Raw genomic sequence first — 17,840 nt, forward strand, 5'->3', positions numbered from 1 at the left:
TGTAATGTTTTGAAGCGTCTTTACTTCTTGAAATAAAAAGGATAACAAAACAACAAAAAACATTGCAAGACATTGAAAAACAAGTTTGCAATCCCCTTAAACGGACTGAATTGCCACACACTTGACAGGCCAAGCTTTTATGAGTTCAAAGCCAAACATTAGTAGCTCGTCTTACTTTAAATTAGCAGAAAATACCGCACAGTTTAATTAGGGTGGGCTCCAAAAGGGAGCATATAAGCATAAATGCAAAAAACACTGCTATGAGTTTCATTGTTTTAGGTTAGGAGAAAAAAATGCAAAGCTTTTCTATTGATGAGTGTAAGAAAGAAACAAAAAAGGCAGCCAAGTGGCTCCATTGATGAACATCGACATGCACCAACATGTCTGCAAACATTCCTCAGACATAACTTCACAGGTTTCTGCTTCAACATGAACTTTTCACATGCCTCTTAAATATTGTGTGCCTTCTAGCAAAAGCAAACACATGGGTTGAAAATGTTCAGAAGAAGTAGAGAAAATGGGCAAACTTGTATTTTATTACCACCCCAAAAAAGAGGAAAATGGGGTAAATATATTACCACCCATTAGTAAAAAGATCATGTATTAATTCTGTATTGAAACAAATGGTTTCGGTACATATACTGTTATTCGGTCCATTTTATTTTATTTGTTTTTTAAAAGCAGCTTGTTTCTGATCAGTCCCATCACTGCTTAAGGATCAAGAGAGCATCTGAATGATTTCTCTGGCTCTGTGCGCCCTCTGCTGGACAACTGCATCCTCTGGTGCCCGTCCAGATTCTTCCACCATGGACATGGCCTTCTCAACTGTGGTGTCCCGGGCCATCCCACGAAGCCCCTCCAGGTACTGTAGCAGCAAAGAGAATTTTTCATCTGGAATCTGAGAAAAGCAGCATGCTGTAGTCAATGATTCACATGTGACGGCGCACAATCTTTGAATCTGTCAGTCCCGATGTCATACACTTTTCAGAGGGGGTTCTTAATAGTTGTTTACTTATCACTAATATATGCTTTAGACATTAAAAGCAACCCATTTAAAGGATAAACCATTGGAAATTGCAAACTCGAAATCCTCTAAAGGTGATTAAAACCAATCAAAGGTGGAGTGGAAGTTACCTTTTCCGAGTCAAACATGTGCTGCAATAACCACGTCTGCCTGGTCTTCTGGAACTTCCACACTGATCGATTTTCAGCCCAACTGTTGTGACAAAAAAAGCAGTATGGAGGACACGGATCATTCACACAAAGTACCAAAAAGGCTGAAAGCCAAGAACAGCAGTGAGACACGAACTGAAACAACAGTTGGAGAAGTTCCTACCATGTAACATATTCCAACGCCTGCTGAGACGCACTTGGCCCAGCTGCTACTGTTTTTCCATCAGAGTGTCCTTCAGCTTTGAGCCTCTTCTTCTCCTCTTTCTTCAGAATCTTCTTAACCTTTCTCTCCAGAACTCGCCTCTCCTCAGGACTGAGTTCCCCTTCCAGTTTGTCCTCCTGTGGCTCCTGTGTCCCATCAGGACAGCTGGACAGCTCTGTGATCTTAGACACCAATGCAAAAATTCAGAATCAGCCAATATAATGTTTCCCCAGTTCAGGAGAGCTACATTTATAGACTTTATCCAGCAGAGCGTGGGGAAAAAAAACGTCAAAATTTCATCCAGAAAATTATTATTTCCACAATTCTTGAATTTCTTTAGAGCTTCAATAAAAAATAAAAAGAAATCATCCTTTGAAATTGTCTCACAATAATGCCACAAAATTCAAAAGAATCTCTACGTTTTTAAGTCAAAACTTTTTTTTTTACTAATCATTTTAAAAAATTAAAGGTTAAATTAACCAGAAGAAAAATATGATTTTAATTAATTTCATATTAATGGCCACACCTGTGTGCATTCTGCAAAATAAAATGGACAAAATAACATTGAAAATGAAGTGAGCACCATTTTTGGCATTTTCTTTTTCTCTTTTTGTTTAGACTTTACCTTCCCCACTTTTTTTCCACTACTTGGCTTCAAACAAAACATGTGGCTACTTTAAGATTTAGTTTTTTGGTTTTTTAAGCGTTCCAAAACTTGAGTAGCTAATTTAACATTCATTTGAGAATGTATCTAACACAATTGAGGATTTTGGGAAAACTATTGGCCAAACTTCTCAGTATTAGGTTTGTAATGTGCTACATTGAAAGAACCCATACACACAAGAGTAAATGTTTTTTTATGCGAATAGTACAACTAACTTTGGATTTTGCTGCGTTTAAAACAATCCACTTAATGCCTGTTTCCCAAGAGACTCACTCACTTCCTGTTTCATCTAAGTCACATAATTATCAAATCTCAAAGCGGATCACATCACAGGTTTCCTGCGGTCGACCTTGAGAGCATTATTGACAATTTTTCTCCTGAAACCAACCATTTACTCAAGCGGAGCTGACAAACCAGGAAGAAAAAGTAACAACACCCCTGAAAAGGTGAGTAATGTCAATTGTGGGCAACTTTTTGGGTAAAGACCATTTCCAGCTGATGAATGACTGGGTTCAACAGCGACGTTAAACCATGTTAGACCTTCGTCACTGTCACAAAAAATAAATAAAAACAAATAAAAAATAGAGGAAAGGGAGGCAAAAAGTCTGATCAGGAGTCAAAGACATTAAGAAAACATTTGATAACAGTCCTTTGCAGGTAAACTCAGACTGGTTCACTTTCAGTGCACATGTTTATACAACAATCATCACTAGACTAGAGTTAATCATGGCCGTCTGGCTGGATGACATAAACAGAAGACAGGGGAAAAGGTACAGACTGATCTACTAAGAGAAGCAGAGAAAGTCTCACCATCGGAGAGGAGCTGTGACATTTTGGGCTGAAAAACATTGATTTGAAGCAGCTGTATCTTATTTTAGATTGAGAAGATTTCATTGAAATGGTTTCATTTAAAAAAATAAAATCTCTAACCCTGAGCAGATATCTACGGATATTGACGGAGAGTTACAGGTTGGCAATGAGAAAGGGGGACATTGTTTTCAAATCTGGTCGAACTAAAACATAAAATCTGCTCAGAAGAACCCCTCAAGTTCATGATTTTACCATCAACTGCACCATAAAAGCAGCATCAGCTCGATTCCTGTACCGTTTGTGTACAGTCCCAGCCCCTTTATATGATGATGAACCAGCCCAGCTCCTCACACTCTGCACAACATAAATCTGAGGTCAAAACCTATTTTAACAAAGAACCTTTACAAATAAATAGCTTTTTGGATGACAAACTGGTTTAAAACTCCTACACTTCTTTAGTTTTTCTTGGGGGAAAAATCTTTTGTAAAACATTTTCTTGCCAATAAATGTAATAATTTTTGTGGTTATGTTAGACGGGTAACATAAAAGACAGAAAGGTATTTTTTCTTCCTACAACTTTGGTGCCTAAATGTTTCTTTCTTATGTTTCTCAAAGTGAAAAAAACAACAAAACAATACATCCAGAAGAACTTTCCAAGTCTTTTCCAGAAACAATGGATGTCAGTTCTAAGAACGGTCATTAAGCACCACTATTTCCTTACAACATGGAAGGTGGACAGAACCAATGAAGAGAAAATAGAAACGAGAAGGAGTTGGGTTGCATAAGACACAGCTGCCAGGGTAAAAATCAGAAACGTTTGAAAGACGTTTAACGTAAACTTAATTTTTAATACAGCATTAATGCATCACAGCAACTTCATCAAAACCCCAAAAAATGTTTCAAAAATACTTGACTGGTTTTCAGTTGTTTTGTGTAAATATACTTTCACGCTAAAAAGCCATCCTCCCATATTTACGGCGTATATTTTGACATCATGGGGCCACACGCCGCACACATCAGTGGATGACGAGAGCGCACACCTCAGTCCCATCCAAGCTTTCTTCAACTTTAAAACCAGCGGAGAGGATTACTAAAATGCTTAGCAACAGATCAAAATGGCACAAAAAAAACTCAGAAACGTAACTGAGAATAGATGGAATTATCAGGACTGAATGTTAGGTGTACACCTGCATTGTGTGTTGTGGTGGGTGGCACAGCGACGCTCCTCCGCTTTATCTGAGACATCCTTTAGTGCGTACTCCACAACAGGACACGGCTATCAAGACGGCGAGCAGGGCAAGGACACAAACGTAAGTCTGAACCAGTTTTTGTTTGACCAATTTCACCAACAGTAACGCGTATAATATAAAGAATATTTGACCTTAACTTGTTTTTTTGTGTAGATTTCTTTTTTTTCTTAGGCTTAAGGCTTTTCATTATATTTGCAGTCCTAAAAAATCTCAATCAAAAACTTTTTTTTTAAATGTTGCGTTACACATTCTATGGATTTTATTCAAAATAGAATCTGATACTAACCTCATTAAATTAAGTGTAAAAAAAGTTACTATTTCTGAGTTTCTTTACTTTTAAAATATGTAATTCAAAATAATAATCTTATAAATTGTTGAATTTCTGCTCTGCTTCTTGCAGTTTACAAAGAGCAGATAAATGACATCAAAATCCACCTAGGAAACTACTAGAAGAGCGATGGGGAGGTGGTCTAATGGTTTTCCAGCTGAACAAAGGAGTAATATAGACACAACCATGTATGTGAACTCCTTTCACACTGAGAGCAACCTCACTGTGCTACCTAATGACTCTGATGTGGCCTTCTTTGGATTACAGAGTCAACAACTTTACACCATCAGCCTCATCCTATCCAGCGTCTACACCATAGCCCTGTTCCCCATCGGCCTCATCGGGAACATCCTCATCCTGGCAGTCAATCTGGACCCCAGCGGCCACCTGACAGGCCCGGATCTCTACTTTGTAAACCTCGCTGTGGCCGACCTCACTCTGGTTGCAGACTCTTTGATCGAGGTCTGTAACCTCAGGAAGGAATATTACAACAACGCTGGCCTCTGCACCTTCATGAACCTTTTCCAGCAGGTTAACATGTACAGCAGCGTCTTCTTCCTGACCTGGATGAGCTTTGACCGCTTTGTCGCGTTGACTAAATCCATCGGCCACAGTGTGTCACACACACGCCTCTGCTGCTGCCTCATCTGGGTGTCTTCATCTCTGCTCACCCTGCTGCCGTTTGCTGTAGCTCAAGTGCAGCACGCAGGAGAAATGCACTTCTGCTACGCCAATGTGACACAGATTCAGTGGTTGGAGGTGATGATGGGATTCCTGTTGCCTTTCTGTGTCCTGGGCTTGTGCTACTGGAGAATAGGTCAAGCGCTCATACGCAGCCAGAGATTACAACGTACCCTTCAGCAGAGACCTCGCAGGCAGAAAGCCCTGAGAATGATCTCGGCGGCTGTGCTGGTGTTCTTCATCTGCTGGCTTCCAGAGAACATCTTCATAAGCGTCCACCTCCTGAGAGGAGACGCAGAGGGCGGGACGCTCTGGCAAGACTTCCCACTGACCGCCCATGCTGTCCGGCTGGCGGGGTTCTCCAACAGCTGTCTAAACCCGCTCATCTATGGCTTCCTTGGTGAGACTTTTCAAAAGAAGCTGGAGCTTTTCCTTCATAAAAGATGCGGGTGGGCAAAACTGCAGAAGTCAGCTTTAAGAAAACCCATTTGTGCACCGGCAGCACAGTCATGCCTTCAGGAATGTGACACTCTGAGCCGGTCCTCAAATTCAAACTCTGGAGTCTCTCCACAAACTGGTGTACATCCTACTGACGTTGTGTGTCACACAAAAAGCTTTGTTTTGAAATGAATTTGTCCAACAGAAATCCTAAATGCAAATATTTCTGCTAATGTAAAAATCAAAATGTTTCTTGTTTTAACATTCCAACTGGTGTATATACATGTATATATTTTATATGAATAATCTAAGACTACATTGTGTATCTGCTCCAAATACTGTTTATGTTACATTAGCAAAGACAGGTGATAAAGTGTTGACAAAACATGCGGTCAACTCCATTAAAACAGAATATTCTCACCTCAGTTTGCTTTGGTTGTGACTGCTCTTTGTCTCCTTCCTTTTTTTTGCGCTTTTTGGTCTTTTCCAAGTTTTTTTGATGTTTTACTTTAATTACAGATGGGAACTCTACTTGACAATCCTGAGAAAACAACCAAACAAAAAAAAGTCAAAGTAAAACTGCTGAATCCTAAGTAAATAAACGGTGTAATAGCTAATAGAATATTTTTTAAAAAGGGCTTGCATATTTGCTTCTGCCTTCACCTTTTTCTTTTTTGCTTTTGTCTCAACAATGTCTTCCACAGAAACTGGACTTTCATTTAAACTAGACTTTTTCCTCTTAGGAGATTTGGGTTCCAATTTCACAGACTTGTTGTTTTTCGCCATGGAAACTCCTGCAAGAAGAAGAAAAATAAAACATTAAACTCAAAGATATCCCCCAGAAAGAAAACAATCTAATACGGTGATATTAAAATTAAACCAACGGTTTGTGACATTATTTATATTATTCAATATTCTTGATGTCAAATCAACATTTGAACCAACATTTAGGGAAGTTTTAACCTGATAAAACACCGATTACGTGGTTTTTAAATAAATCGATTAATTTATCAATTGATATACTTGTTATTAACTATTCATTCTGCTGCTACAATGCAAAAATAAACAAACAATGACACTTTTTTCCTTACTGAGGCAGGTCGTTGTAGAAAAGTGGGGAGCATCAACGTGCTAACGATGGGAGCATGCGCTGTAAACCAGGAAGTAAAACAGTTTTGGTAAATCGTGATTGGACAGAAACGATGACTGATTAGTGATGATTGGATGGACAAAATCACAGTATTTTGATATTAATAAAATATTTGGATGGGATTTAGTTCTTCGTGGCATTAATTTAGGCTTCAAATAACAGAGAGTTAGTTTTATTTTGAGAAATGTAATGGTTGAAACGTTGAAATTATATTTACTCAGTACTTACTGTACTGGGAACGTTCTGGTACGGAACCTTCACCGGAAGACATTTGTTGTTGCACAACGGCGTGTTACATGACCTAAGCGGGCAGTGGAAGAGGACCTGTATTTTCTGTGTTCTATAAGATGATCAGTGGTCAACTATGTCTACTTCAAGAATATTCAGTGCTTTGACACGATTAGCTCTCCATCCAGGATTTCCTAATAACGTTTTAACAAGGACGTGGTGAGTGTCACTAACAAATTTGTGCGTGGACTCTGATCCTGACTGTTACTGTAGTTTATTAACAGGGTAATCGTTTAAATCTAGTGCTAACGTAATACGTTACTGTAATTGTAGATACATGTGAGAAAGGGGTCTGAAGTATATAATGTAGGATGGCTTTTAGAGACTCGTCTTTGTGGTACCTTTCAGATATGTATATCTGTGAATTTGTGATTTTACTGGCTTTTTGAATAAGAATTAAATACCCTATTTAAAAAAAGCTTTCTCAGCAGAAAATAGATCTGTCATGATTTGTAAATCTGTGATTTTAAGAGACTTTTTGCTGTGTACATCTGTATTTGTATTCACACCAACCTGACTTAACCAACAAATGCCTGAGCAATATTTAGTGTTGATATTTTGTGCTTTAGATGGTACTGAAGTCACCCAAATAACAATACTCTTGCATATTTAAACAAATGTGTTCATTTTTCTCTACTTTCAGTGCCTTGAGAAATGCACGGTTGCTTGCCGTAAGCGCCAAAGTATCATCCAAGTCACAAGGATCTGAGGATGTGCAGCCGATTGATGAACCCATAAAGTTCTCCACCAGCAAGGCCAGCCACAAGACCTGGAGGGTCAAGCGCTCCATGGGGAGTCATTTTGAGCGGCCATGGTGGAAAGTTGCCCCCATCAGCGTCCTTGTTGCTGCATTTTTGTTGTGGTGTGCCTTCAGAGGAGAGACTGACATTGACAAACAACTGGAGAGGCATTTGTATGAACAGCTTCCTGGTTTGGTTTCAACGGAAGAACCAGACGAACCTCAAAATAAATGAACTCATGTAATATGACAACTTGTATCAAATGTTTTGTTCATACAACAGCTCACGAGAAATACATCCACTAGCTAGCAAAATGATGCTGGCTTTGTAGGATAAAATTTGCTTTAATGTTATGTTGAATTTGTAATTTATTTAATGTGTCTGTATGCATCTGTATGTTAAATAAAACAAATTCAAGTTGAGGTAGCAAAAACTTTATTTACAGCACACAAAAATCCTATGACATGCATGCACACACAGGATTTAAAAAAAGAAAGACCTGAGTGGAATACTTTCAGAAGTTGCAGATTATGGGACTATTCTGAAGTGAAGATAAGTTTAAAGTACAAAAACATGCCTAAAACTAAGAACAATTGGGGCACACAATTACATGTACCAAAAAAAAAAAAAAAACACGAACCCCCCCCCCCCCCCCCCAGCCCACATTAAAAAGAATTTTGCCACTACATTTATGCACGCTCTCCTCTAATTCGCCTTGCCAGCTGAATGTCTTTGGGCATGATGGTAACCCTTTTTGCATGGATGGCACAGAGGTTGGTGTCCTCAAAGAGACCAACCAGGTATGCTTCACTGGCCTCCTACAAGGAGAGATGGGGAATATATCAGGTGATTGCAAGTAAAATTAGTCAACACGCCCGTGCGTGGGGTCAAAGAACATAATTTACCTGGAGAGCACCGATTGCTGCACTCTGAAAACGCAGGTCAGTCTTGAAATCTTGAGCAATTTCTCTCACAAGCCGCTGGAAGGGCAGCTTCCTGATGAGCAGCTCTGTGGACTTCTGATACCGACGGATCTCACGCAAAGCCACAGTGCCAGGCCTGGAAAAAAACGAAAAAATACATCCCAGTGTCAGAAGAAAAAATATACACAACATATTTAACCCTATTTATATTTAACTGTGTTTATACCTGTATCTGTGGGGCTTCTTCACTCCACCGGTAGAAGGCGCACTTTTCCTGGCTGCTTTGGTTGCCAGCTGCTTCCTAGGCGCCTTTCCTCCAGTGGATTTACGGGCGGTTTGTTTAGTACGAGCCATTTCTCAATCTGAACAAAACGGTAAATAAATTAGGTATACACAAAACTGGCTCAAATAAAAATCAAATGTAAAACAAATGCTCGTTAAAGCATCATAATCATAGGACAAGTTCAGCAAATACAAGTTTGTTTATTTTAAAATAAATGAAAGAAATTGTTTCTTCAACCTTATTTACCTTCAATTAGATATAAACTTTTGGGGGCGGTTAAGCAGTTATGAAAATAAAATTGTTATGGTTAAAATGTAAGTGATAAGAATTTAATTTGTGGGGAAATGCAATATCAGGCAGCCACCATTAAGCTACTTGGGAAACACACGTTTCTTTGGCCATCCAACACATTTAAAGCTAGCATGGACGGTTGTAAAATGGCGCCAGCCAAACAAAACACCGTTGGTAGTGTTTTAAATGCCATATGTTAAACTATTAGAGCAATATATACTTAGAAAAAAAAACACAAAAACGAAATAAATCCTCAAGTCAATACCTAACATGTGATACACACACTTAACCGTTTCGTGAGAATTTGAAATGTAGCTAATAAGTTAGCAGAGTAGACCGAAGCTCTTTATAATTGTCAGCAAGCTTCGAATTTTTGTTCGTCACTTAAGTCCAAAACCTAATAGATTTTTACCCACCAAATGCGAATACATTAAAGATAAAAACTCAATAATAGTTGAAAAATTGACATTACCGCTTTTATGCTCTGACAGATCTGGTTGATCCCTGCGCGTCGTTTCTTCTCACTACCGCCAGAACGCAGGGGCAAGAATTTATAAACTTCAGTGACGTACAAGCCCCGCCCCAGCTCTTACATGATTGGCTGAAACGTTGAATGACGCTAAATTTTCACTGGTGAAAGGGATGTGTAAAATTTTCCTCTTAACTACCCTTTAAACAAATTAAATATAAAACTTACTTTCTGCAGCAGCTTTAAAAATGTATCTATTACATTAAGCTATAAAATGTTTAAGTGACGTAAAATTATTTGCTTTTTACTTGACATACACAGTCAAACTCATATGGTTATTTAAATTACAATGCGTTTTTTAAGTAACACCCCCTTGACGATAACTCAGCCAGGAAAAGGTGGGCTTGTTCGCTGATTCATTGTGGCAATGCGAAAAAAGGAGGGAAAACGTTCAGTTTAAAGAAAACGGGTGGATAGGAGCCCGCCACTTTTTTAAATGCATACAGCTTAAAAAAAGGGGACAAAAACAGTTTCATTAACGAGTTCCCGTCGTAAAAGTTTTGCCCGACCTCGCATAAAATTAAAATGGCATTTTTCTTATTGGAGAAATGTGTTTATGATTATAAAAATTATTTGCTTTTTACTTGACTTACACAGTCAAATTCACATAGATATTTACATTACAATGCGTTTTTTAAGTAACACCCCATATGTGTGTGTATATATAGGTGTGTTTGTATTTTATCTTTTTTTTAAATCATGATTTAATCATTAAATTCTAAAACAAACATAAAACTATAGCAGCATTTCCTTTTGCACATTCATTTTTTTTTAAGTTTATAGATTATGAAATAATTCTTTTTTCTGTTCATGCTGTCTTAGCGGAACTCCCTATTCTTTGATCGAGAACTACCAGTCGGACGTATTATTGCGTGACACCTGTGGTGAGTTTCTGGACACGGTTTTAGTGTGTTTTTACGGGTTAAATTAAAGATCTATAATGATTTAAAACACACATACAAAATCTAAAGAAATAAGTGTGTTTTGATGAAAGCTGTACTGAACAAAATATTCGAGTAAATCAACGCTTTAAGGCGAAAATAGAGCAATCATGGAGGGAAACGTGACGGACCAAAAGCTACTGTTTTTAGGTAAATCACAACTATTTATGATTTATATGACGCACCAGAAAAAAAAACTGTTTAAGATGATCTTGCTACTGAGTTGTGCTTGGCGCACTTCTTTACCAAAGCAAAGTATTTGGTTTTCGTGCAGTTAAATGCACCAAAACTGACCTCATTTTTTTCCCTTATAAAATGTAGGTTTTTTAAATAGTCTATTGCTTCTTAAAGTAAATCTGTGTATTTTGCATAATAAATGTTATTTTAAATTCGTTTTTTTTGCTTTATTTCCCAGATATTGAAGCAAAATCAGACAGCACCTCCCCTGTCAAAAGTGGGGCTTCGAATCCCCTCTGGACTCGCAGTGACAACTCCTTCAAATTCAACTTCTTCAGTGACAGTTCTTCAGGATCTCAGGTGAAGACACCTCCATCAGACGGGAATAAAGAAGCATTAGGCCGGCCATCCTTCTCAGGCCAGTGCTCTGATTTTGCTTTCAACTTTGCAATCTCCAAGGAGATGGATACAAGAGAAACTGCCCACTCCTCTTCCCCAACCAACCAACCACAGGACCAGGAAGAAAAACCTTCACTTTTTCATAATGCTAGCACTCAATCTGAAGCGTCTGCACAACCGAAAACAAAAAAAAAGACGAAAAAGAAATCTGGAACAAAAGAGCAACCTGCTAAAGATCAAAAGAAGGAGGCTGATTATGGGACACGAGAAGAAGAAGAAGAAGAAGAGCTGGTTTGTTATGTTTTCCTTTAAAACCCTGTAGCTATGGAGATTTCATTTTAATATTGTTAAATTACTGATTTTAGATCAAATGTTGATTGTCTTTTAGGGAACTGAAGAAAAACTGAACAGACAACTGGACTGGTGTATCGAGCAGCTGGAACTGGGGCTGAAGTGCCAGAAGGGAACTACTAAACAAAGTCAGTGTGAGCAATGATTTTATCTCTTTAATTATTTACTTTATATCTGAAACTTTAAATAGTTATCTGTTTTTTTTTAGCTATTTCTAAGGCAGGAAGATATTACTTAAAACGTCATCTGAAAAAAGAAAAATAAATGAATGGAACAGATTACAATGACAGAAACAACAAGCATGGATAATAAATGAAAACAAATAAGAAGAAGAATGAAAGGGAAAACAGGGGAACAAATTCAAAAATGGAAATGTATAAAATGAATAATCTAGTGCCTCATACGCACTCTGAAAACAAAGGCAAAAACTTCATAGTGAGATAAAACCAAATCTCATACCAAATTACAAAAAGAAATCAAGGAAAATTTAGCGAAATTATTAAGGTGATCAAAAACAGCATGAAGTACTAAGCAACTCAGTTGCTGCTGGTTAACTTTTAATACTTCTTGGTCTGGTCATCACCTACATTTCTTAGAGATTTTATGTCTTTACTCTCTGCAGAAGAAGAAGCATCTCGCGCCCTGAAAACTCTGCGCAGCTCTAAAGCTCCTCTGGCTAAAAAGAGGCAGGTGATGAGAGCCATGACTGGAGACTACAGGAAAAAAATGGAGGAAGAGAGGACAAGGCAGTTCAAGCTCATTCAGGGAGGTGAGTTGAATGTTACGCAAAGAGTAAAAGTTGTTTATGTGACAAGTTATGTCACAGATGCATTGTTAAGTGATGGTTTGGTTTTTTTTGTTTTGTTTACAATAGAGATTGCATCAGCTCAGGTCAAAGTTGCATCAGAGGCCCCAAAGAAATCTGTTTTCCATAGAAGAGCAGGAGTCAAAACACAGAAACTGTCAACAGATGAGAACCTGCATCAGCGTGAAGGCCAGGATGATGCAACACCACAGTGTCACACAGAGACGTCATCTTTTCTCTTTGTTCCTTCAAAGGAGGAATTTTGTTTCAATTTTTTCTGATATTTTTTTTTTCTTTTTGTTTTGCACTCTGTGACTTTTCTCAAAACTCTTGTTATGTAACACCCAAACAGTAAAGCTTTCCTCAGGATATTTTTTATCAAGAAAAGCTTGCCTCAAGATATTTTTGTCAAAATGCAAGAAAATTACAAAGTAAATACATTTAGCATATCAGAGCAGGAGTTTGCTCTAACTTAATATCTACTTTGTTGTTTTGTTGAACCTATCTAAAGAAAAAAACTAATTTAAGGATGTCTTATGAGGTGACTTAAGCATTGTCACATCACAAGACATCCTTAAATCAGGTGACTCAATGCATGAGTCACCTGATTTAAGGATGTCTTGTGATTAAATCCTTAAATCAGGTGACATAGTAAAATTGTGTAGTGTACAAATATGAAACTGAACATTCAAATGTTTTCATTGTTATTTTGAAGTTCTTTATTTCAAAATAAAAGTGTTTCAATTTATTTTTCTGAGTTTCTTTATTTGGCACAGACATAAGCTAGAAGAAATTAGTATTCATATGAAGAATTTATGTTTTAAGTAGTTTTTTTGTGTTGCTTTCCTTTTAAGCATTTGGTATAGTTAAAAAAAACTTTGAGCAGAGAGAGGGTGTTGGTGAAATTGTAACTAAGCTGTTGAAGTCTGCAACGGGGAGTGAAAAAAGGTTGATTGACAGAGCTTTATGAAGCGGTAAAATACTACTTTTTTGTTTTAAATAATTATTTGTTTTAATAATTGTGGATTTTGGGTCCGACTTTTAAAACTGTTTTTTTAAATTTCTTTCATTATTTTGAGGTAAAACATTTAATACTTTTTTTCAAAATATATAAAAAAAATGTTTTCTTTTAATTTTATGACGAAAATAATTTCCAGTAAAAGTTTTCCCCGCTTTTTAACCGGAAAAGGCGGGGCTCGTTTCTGCACGAGCCTGATTTGATGTAACATACAAAACAAAGAAAGTTTGGGGTTCCAGATGCCTTAATTCAACTCCTGACTGTAAGTTTTTATTTCAAGATACGTTGATTTTTATGTATTGATTTCTTCTTTTCATTAAAATTGTCATAACATAATTTTGCATTGAGTAACGGCCTTTTCGCCATGCTAGTTTAGCTCAAAGAAGAAAGAAAGTAAGTTGGGGACAGATTTAGTTTTCGTAGGGAAAGCACCACGTTTTCGTGTTTTTACTTCATTTCAGGCACGAACGAAAATGTCGGAGTTAAGTGATGAATCCAGTGAGTCGGAACAGCTGGGGGCCAGCCTCTCCCTGTGGCTTGGTGACCCCCTGGTGCGATCGGAGGAGCTGAATGTTCCTCTGGACCTTCACACCGCCTGCTCCATCGGACAGTACGGGGTGGTGGCTGAATGCATTCAAACGTACGCCCCCCCTTATTTTTACTTATATACCGGTTGAGCTCGCGTACTTCCTAACAGTTCACGCGTTGTTTCAAGGCGTGAGGTGAACCTGGACGCAAAGAACATCGGAGGATGGACCCCGCTCATGTATGCCGCCTACATCGGCCATGACAACATCGTGAATCTCCTGCTGGAGGCGGGTGTGAACGTCAACTCCACCACCTCCACAGGACTAACCTCCCTGATGCTGGCAGCCAGCTGTGGGAACGAGAGCATTGCAGACGTCTTGCTTCAGGTAAGAAACCCCACTCCGTCCGTTCCTTTGAAGCTACCAGCTGCTTCCTCATTGATTGACGGCTCCTTCAATCTAAAAGCACGGCGCTGAGTTGGAGCTGAAAGACTCTCGGGGCTGGACGGCTCTGTTTCACTGTACAAGCACAGGTCATCAACAGATGGTCAAGTTCCTGCTGGATCACAATGCAGATGCCAATGTGAAGTAGGTATCTGTGTGTTTTTAACATGTTCTTGTGGCATTTTTCCGATGATGGAGGACATATAAGGAAAATTAAGCTAAAATTTGCATTTCTGGATATTTAAATTTAAATCGCTGAATCAGAAGCATATGAATAGTATTGTTGAAAAAATGATTATATTTTTTACTGGGCAGCCCACAAGCTCCCTGCTCTGCTCCATTCTGATGCATTCACTTGCAGACAAATTGATCCAACAGCTCTGAGGCAAATTTCAAATGAACCACTGTCGCTCTGCAGAAACTATGTCCTAGAAAACGATGAAGGTTTTTTTTATTTTGTCTTAAAACGGCATCATCATAATTAAAAGACCACTGGGAACATTCAAGATAACTGGAGTGCGACTTTAAAGTTTAGATTTCCCTTTTTCTTCCTCCAGAGAGCCAGGATCAGGGTTCACTCCCCTGATGGAGGCTGCAGCTTCTGGACACGAAATCATTGTTCAGTACTTGCTGGACCATGTGAGTACATCTTCTAGTGGCTGAGACCATTTATTCCCCATTATTTTTATGGGTTTTACCCAACAAAATAAGACACTCCGTACATTGAACATGGAATCACAGTGAGCCTTGTCCCACATCATGACCAGCTAATTTATTTACAGAAAGTTAAAGTTGATGACCGAAACGCGAAAGGAGAGACGGCCCGTGCCCTCGCCGCAATTTATGGTTATACCAAGATTGTCAGTCTCATTGACTCACGTTTGCCAAGAATGAGACTAGGTACTGTTTGGAGAACATTTTAGTTTATATTCCCAAAGTTTTGGATTGCACAGCTTTTTTTTTTGTTGCATATATTAATCAGGACACCTTGAAGACCTCAGCTCCTCGGAGGACTCTGACGGCGGTCCGCCGAGAATTCGACCGAGTCGAAGCCAAGCTAAAGGTGTCAGCATCCACGATGGGCCCCAGGCCATCGCCAAGTTTAGAGTGGGTGGCACAAGCAAGCTTGCTGGTAAAGTCTAAGAAATTATTGCAGAACGCTTCCCCATTTGTTTTTTATTTTTTTATCGGAAATGGTTCAGCAAACGGCTTCATTCTTTTGTCAATCCTAATTTTTTCTCCTGGCAGAGCCTTCAGCCGTAGCGCCAGGCTACATGTTTCCGGGTGAGCAGAGTGAAGGCCTCTGCCATCGCGATGTGACTTCACCAATCAACGAGCTGGACGGCCAGAGCCACAGTAGCAGAGGTAAAACACCCGTCTACCAGGAATAACAGCATGGTTTCCTATTTTTTTTTAAATTGTTAAGAGTTTTTTGGTGTAACCTCTGCAGATGACAGCCCGTTCTTTGAGAACAACCTGCCCACCATGAGGAGCAGCAGCAGCAGCAGTGAAGGCCTGCCTCATGTGATCAACTGTGAAGGCTCCTTGGAGAGTAATGAGGTGACATTTTTGAAATAAACGTCTTCTGTATGTGCTTCTCTTCTGCGTGTAGTCACTGCACATGTTCTGTTTTCAGGACTCTGATCCGTGCAAAAGGAGCAGCTCTCGCAGAGCTGCAAAGAGTCATCACTCGAAAGGAAAGAATCGTCTTGGAAACACTGGTGCTGGTCCTCCCAGCAGGTCGGGCAACTGCAAATGCACACGTGCTGCTCCACCTCCATCCTACAACGGCCCAAAGGCAAGTTTAGCTTTGCCTTCATTTTTCTGTCCTTTTTTTTTGTCTATGCGGATGTGTAAATAAATTCTGTCTATTATGTAGGACCTGGCGGATTTCCTGGAGCAGATCGGCTTTTCCAAATACCTCCCGCTGCTTGAAAAAGAGGACATCGACCTGCGGATATTTCTCACCCTGACAGAAAATGACCTTAAAGAAATAGGGATTACGTAAGATGCCCGACTTTCATCCTTTCAATCCGGACAGGATAATGTTTTGATCCATACTTGGCGCCGTTCTTCCACCGCTCATGCTCTTTAGGCTGTTTGGACCCAAACGTAAGATGACTTCAGCCATTGCGAGGTGGCACAGCAACGCTCGACCCCCAAGTGACGCCCTGGAACAAGCTTATGCTGACCAGCTTGAGGCGGAGATGCAAGAAATGGCCATTCAGCTGCATAAGGTATCCATCATCCAAATCCAAGGATGGGATTTTTGGTGACGCCTCTGTGAAAGCTTTTCTCCAATTCCGCCTGTGTAGCGCTGTGAGGAGGCAGAGAGCCTGCAGAGTCAGGTGTCTCAGGAGAAAAAGCTGCGTACAGTGATGGAGGGATGCCTGATGGAGGACAAAATGGCGTGGAAGAGGGTCCACACCGAGTTAGTGGAGAACCACCGGCTGGCCCAGGATGCAAACGCAACCCTGACAAAGGCGAGAGCCTGTCGAACTGAACTGTTCTCTTATCTAACATCCCATGAGAACAGAGGTCTGGAAGGGGAAGGAAAAAAGAATAATCCGGAAGAAGGTGATTTCTTAGTTTTAAGGCAGTTTTGAACTTTAAACTCCCACTTTAAGAGATCTGATGTCCTGCTTTAGGTGGGTCCAACATACAAGGGCTGATGAAGAAGCTGGACTCCTACGAAGAAGAACTTGGTATGGTAATTCGTTAGATTATGCACGGTTTTAAAAAAATGCTGTAATTCAATGCAGATGTTTGTTTATTCTGCTGTTACAGCTGGAAACCTCCAAACTTTACTTCAGAGTCTGAGGCGGCTGAGTGCACCAGAAAGCGTGTCAGACAGCTTGGAGCGACCTTGAGCCCTTCAGGTGACTACAGATCATCACTTGATGGGGGCGCTACGGACTGTCAATTTCATTTCAATCTCCTTCTTTGTAAGGGCCAATGCCTGTATTTGACGGAGGGTGATGCAACCACCCTGAACAATCTCAGACGACGATGAAGAAGAGGCCAGCCTGCTGCAGCAGACGTGCAGCTCCATCCTGGACCAGAGCTCGCCAGAAGAAGACAAGTGCAATGCAGCAGCTGCTGCAGGAGAAGCAGACGGGAAGGGTACCTGACCCTCTCACCTGTGCAAGCTGGTTTTCTACCACAGTGATGCAGAGAAAGTACAGAGAGGGAGGGAAGCCGTTTGAAAATTCTAGTCCTGGTTTTTAAAGCGTGGCTCAGATGGACAGAAACAAATACAATCAGGAAAATCCCAATGAAATGTCACATTTGTGCTGTAGATCCTAACAGAAAGTGTCTTGCTGAATGAAAATCAACTTGTAAAAACATTCTAGATTTTCCCCTCAAACATCCAACATGATTTTTGGTTTCATGTTAGCTCACATTAAAATACAACAAATGAGAAATGT

General features: G+C 39.6%; 5 protein-coding genes and 1 pseudogene across 7 annotated transcripts; 4 read left to right on the plus strand and 2 right to left on the minus strand.

The window, feature by feature from the left end:
- Positions 1-2: 2 nt before the first annotated feature.
- On the minus strand, positions 3-6,762 carry chlsn (cholesin). Of its 2 annotated transcripts, none has more exons than XM_011488154.4 (6): positions 6,638-6,762; positions 6,210-6,340; positions 5,968-6,087; positions 1,337-1,557; positions 1,135-1,216; positions 3-865 (listed from the first exon to the last, which is right to left on the minus strand). In XM_011488154.4, the coding sequence occupies exons 2-6, from the start codon at positions 6,330-6,332 to the stop codon at positions 719-721; spliced, it is 693 nt and encodes a 230-aa protein (XP_011486456.1). In that variant the 5' UTR covers positions 6,333-6,340; positions 6,638-6,762; the 3' UTR covers positions 3-718. The 2 variants fall into 2 exon arrangements, with proteins under 2 accessions (XP_011486456.1, XP_004080400.1); XM_004080352.4 differs by having other exon boundaries at positions 3-898.
- Positions 3,893-5,971, plus strand: LOC105356557 (G-protein coupled estrogen receptor 1 pseudogene; annotated as a pseudogene). Its single transcript, XR_013651642.1, has 2 exons — positions 3,893-4,159; positions 4,500-5,971. The product of XR_013651642.1 is annotated as a G-protein coupled estrogen receptor 1 pseudogene (transcript).
- Positions 6,763-6,945: 183 nt separating the features above from the next.
- LOC101163932 (ubiquinol-cytochrome c reductase complex assembly factor 4) lies at positions 6,946-8,146 on the plus strand. Its single transcript, XM_078937836.1, has 2 exons — positions 6,946-7,143; positions 7,628-8,146. Exons 1-2 carry the CDS (start codon positions 7,061-7,063, stop codon positions 7,956-7,958), a joined length of 414 nt encoding a protein of 137 aa, XP_078793962.1. The 5' UTR covers positions 6,946-7,060; the 3' UTR covers positions 7,959-8,146.
- Positions 8,143-9,820, minus strand: h3f3d (H3 histone, family 3D). Its single transcript, XM_004080350.5, has 4 exons — positions 9,694-9,820; positions 8,874-9,009; positions 8,630-8,783; positions 8,143-8,542 (listed from the first exon to the last, which is right to left on the minus strand). The coding sequence occupies exons 2-4, from the start codon at positions 8,999-9,001 to the stop codon at positions 8,414-8,416; spliced, it is 411 nt and encodes a 136-aa protein (XP_004080398.1). The 5' UTR covers positions 9,002-9,009; positions 9,694-9,820; the 3' UTR covers positions 8,143-8,413.
- A 250-nt stretch (positions 9,821-10,070) lies between these two features.
- On the plus strand, positions 10,071-13,171 carry c19h8orf33 (chromosome 19 C8orf33 homolog). The gene is made up of 7 exons (XM_078937833.1): positions 10,071-10,088; positions 10,573-10,634; positions 11,107-11,228; positions 11,328-11,558; positions 11,656-11,746; positions 12,241-12,387; positions 12,493-13,171. Exons 4-7 carry the CDS (start codon positions 11,331-11,333, stop codon positions 12,702-12,704), a joined length of 678 nt encoding a protein of 225 aa, XP_078793959.1. The 5' UTR covers positions 10,071-10,088; positions 10,573-10,634; positions 11,107-11,228; positions 11,328-11,330; the 3' UTR covers positions 12,705-13,171.
- anks3 (ankyrin repeat and sterile alpha motif domain containing 3) lies at positions 13,121-17,837 on the plus strand. The gene is made up of 16 exons (XM_011488148.4): positions 13,121-13,703; positions 13,903-14,081; positions 14,157-14,355; positions 14,435-14,556; positions 14,970-15,051; positions 15,195-15,312; positions 15,395-15,544; positions 15,661-15,777; positions 15,863-15,972; positions 16,049-16,210; positions 16,292-16,416; positions 16,508-16,649; positions 16,728-16,989; positions 17,061-17,117; positions 17,200-17,291; positions 17,363-17,837. The coding sequence occupies exons 2-15, from the start codon at positions 13,915-13,917 to the stop codon at positions 17,280-17,282; spliced, it is 1,896 nt and encodes a 631-aa protein (XP_011486450.1). The 5' UTR covers positions 13,121-13,703; positions 13,903-13,914; the 3' UTR covers positions 17,283-17,291; positions 17,363-17,837.
- Positions 17,838-17,840: the final 3 nt, after the last annotated feature.

The sequence above is a fragment of the Oryzias latipes genome, chromosome 19 (genome assembly GCF_053564925.1).
Source record: "Oryzias latipes strain Hd-rR chromosome 19, Olatipes_Hd-rR_3.1".
Classification (NCBI taxonomy): Eukaryota; Metazoa; Chordata; class Actinopteri; order Beloniformes; family Adrianichthyidae; genus Oryzias; species Oryzias latipes.